The following is a 1,794-nucleotide window of genomic DNA, read 5'->3' as shown; positions in this document are numbered from 1 at the left end:
TGCTAAAACTAAAGATTTTATATAAAGGAGTGTCGCATAACTTTAAAAAATTTTTTTAAAAGAACGAAGCTTAGAAATTATTAATTCTAAACTTAATTTTTTTTGTTTTAATTAAGTTTTTTTTTTTCATTAAGAACTCTTTTCTTTTAAAGTTTTTTTTGTAATTGTCTCCCGCCAGTCAAGTTAAAGTTTTTTTGTGCATTTTTGTAATGTTTTCAAAACATCTAAAAAGCTGTCACCAATTTATCGCAATTAAATATTATATTTGTGGTCAGGAATATAGTGCAATTGCACTTGCTTCCTGACCAAGCTTTATATATATACATACATGTACATATAAATATACATGGCAATATTATGGAACAAAGGCAATATTTGGGAACCCACAAGAGCTAGCTAAATCCACTTAACATAGTGCTTGTCCTTTAACTCTTTATATAATTTTATAGAGAGCTCCACTGAAAAAAACTCCATTATGAATTTCTTATGTGAGGTTGAAATTTACATCAGCAAACTTATACTTTTTGCATAATTCTTTCACAATATTTCTCTGCATTTCTTAAATATTGTAATCCAACAAAAATACATATGCAAATAAACTGATATAAATTTCCACTTTGTGCAGTAAATGTGCATTGAAATCAAGAGTAGCTTTCAATAAAATTTTCTCAAAAATTATTTAACTAAAATACAAGAATTTTTTCAGCGGTAATTCAAAGGTATTTTTAAATTCAAGGATGCTTTACTTATTTTTATTTTTAAACATATTTTTTCTATGTTTTTTAACATATTTAGAGGCCACAACGATGGCCAGGGTAACATTGTTTTAAATAATAGTTAATGATAAGTGTATCAATATTTATTTAGCAATTTACAAACAGTATAAAAAATGTTTTTTTCAGAATGGTTGTATACTATCCTTGAATTGTAACAATATTTTTCAAAAGCATGGATGAAAAAACATTAGGTAACTTTAAACTTTTCCATATTTTGACGTCTTAAATTAATTTTAATAAATCTGACTACGATACTTACATCAAATTCTTTTAAGAACTGATTTTTAGCTTTTATCTCCTCTGCAATCTTTTTATTAACTTCTTGAGATAATGGTTCATACTTTATTGCTAAATTAGATTCGTTTATTTTATACTTTAAATCAGCATTTTCCAAGGTTATTGACCAGGAATAATATAGCATTGCCCCCAAAATTATTGCAGGTACAATATACCAAATTAAACTGCCAACAGCCATTATATAAACAACAACAAAAAGATATTGGATTACTACTTTAAAAAGGACTAAACAAATATTGACGTTGAGATACCGGTACCTGCGTTCAGTCTAGTTTCTATGTACAACTATTTTATATTATTTAAAGTATTTTTATTCTTTTCCAATTAAATAGCCAACGCCACCGGAGAGGAAGGGAAAGGGGGGGCCCGACACGCCCCTTTCTTCCCCCTTCCTTTCCCCTCCCCCTCCCATTCCCAATCCTTCCCACTCCTTCCTGTTTGTTTGTTTTTTTTCCTAGGGATTTTTCCTTTTTTTATATAGAAATTTTAAGTAAAAGAGGATTTTTTACAGAAACTGGCAATTTTGTCCCCTCCTCCACTTTTTAACCCGTGTCGTCGGCCCTGAATTATTTTATTTCAAATATATTTATTAAAATCGGTAGACATTCAATAAATCTATATACTTTTTTTGTTAAGTATTTTAGATAAACTATCATCTTTTATACCGTTTTAAAAATATGGCACATTTTAAATTCTTTAGTCAGTAAAAACTATGTATATC

General features: G+C 28.2%; 1 protein-coding gene across 1 annotated transcript in view; it reads right to left on the bottom strand.

Annotated features, from left to right (window-relative positions):
- LOC105843350 (cytadherence high molecular weight protein 2) overlaps positions 1–1,380 on the bottom strand; it is a 46,486-nt gene extending 45,106 nt beyond the window's left edge. Inside the window, exon 1 of the mRNA XM_065816245.1 lies at positions 1,036–1,380. Within this exon, the coding sequence (XP_065672317.1) occupies positions 1,036–1,251 (216 nt within the window). The 5' untranslated portion in view covers positions 1,252–1,380. The remainder of the gene's footprint in view (positions 1–1,035) is intronic.
- Positions 1,381–1,794: the final 414 nt, after the last annotated feature.

Source organism: Hydra vulgaris, chromosome 13 (assembly GCF_038396675.1).
Source record: "Hydra vulgaris chromosome 13, alternate assembly HydraT2T_AEP".
In the NCBI taxonomy this organism is placed as follows: domain Eukaryota; kingdom Metazoa; phylum Cnidaria; class Hydrozoa; order Anthoathecata; family Hydridae; genus Hydra; species Hydra vulgaris.
The sequence above is the reverse complement of the archived record's forward strand: the minus strand, read 5'-3'. Positions and strand labels throughout refer to the sequence as shown.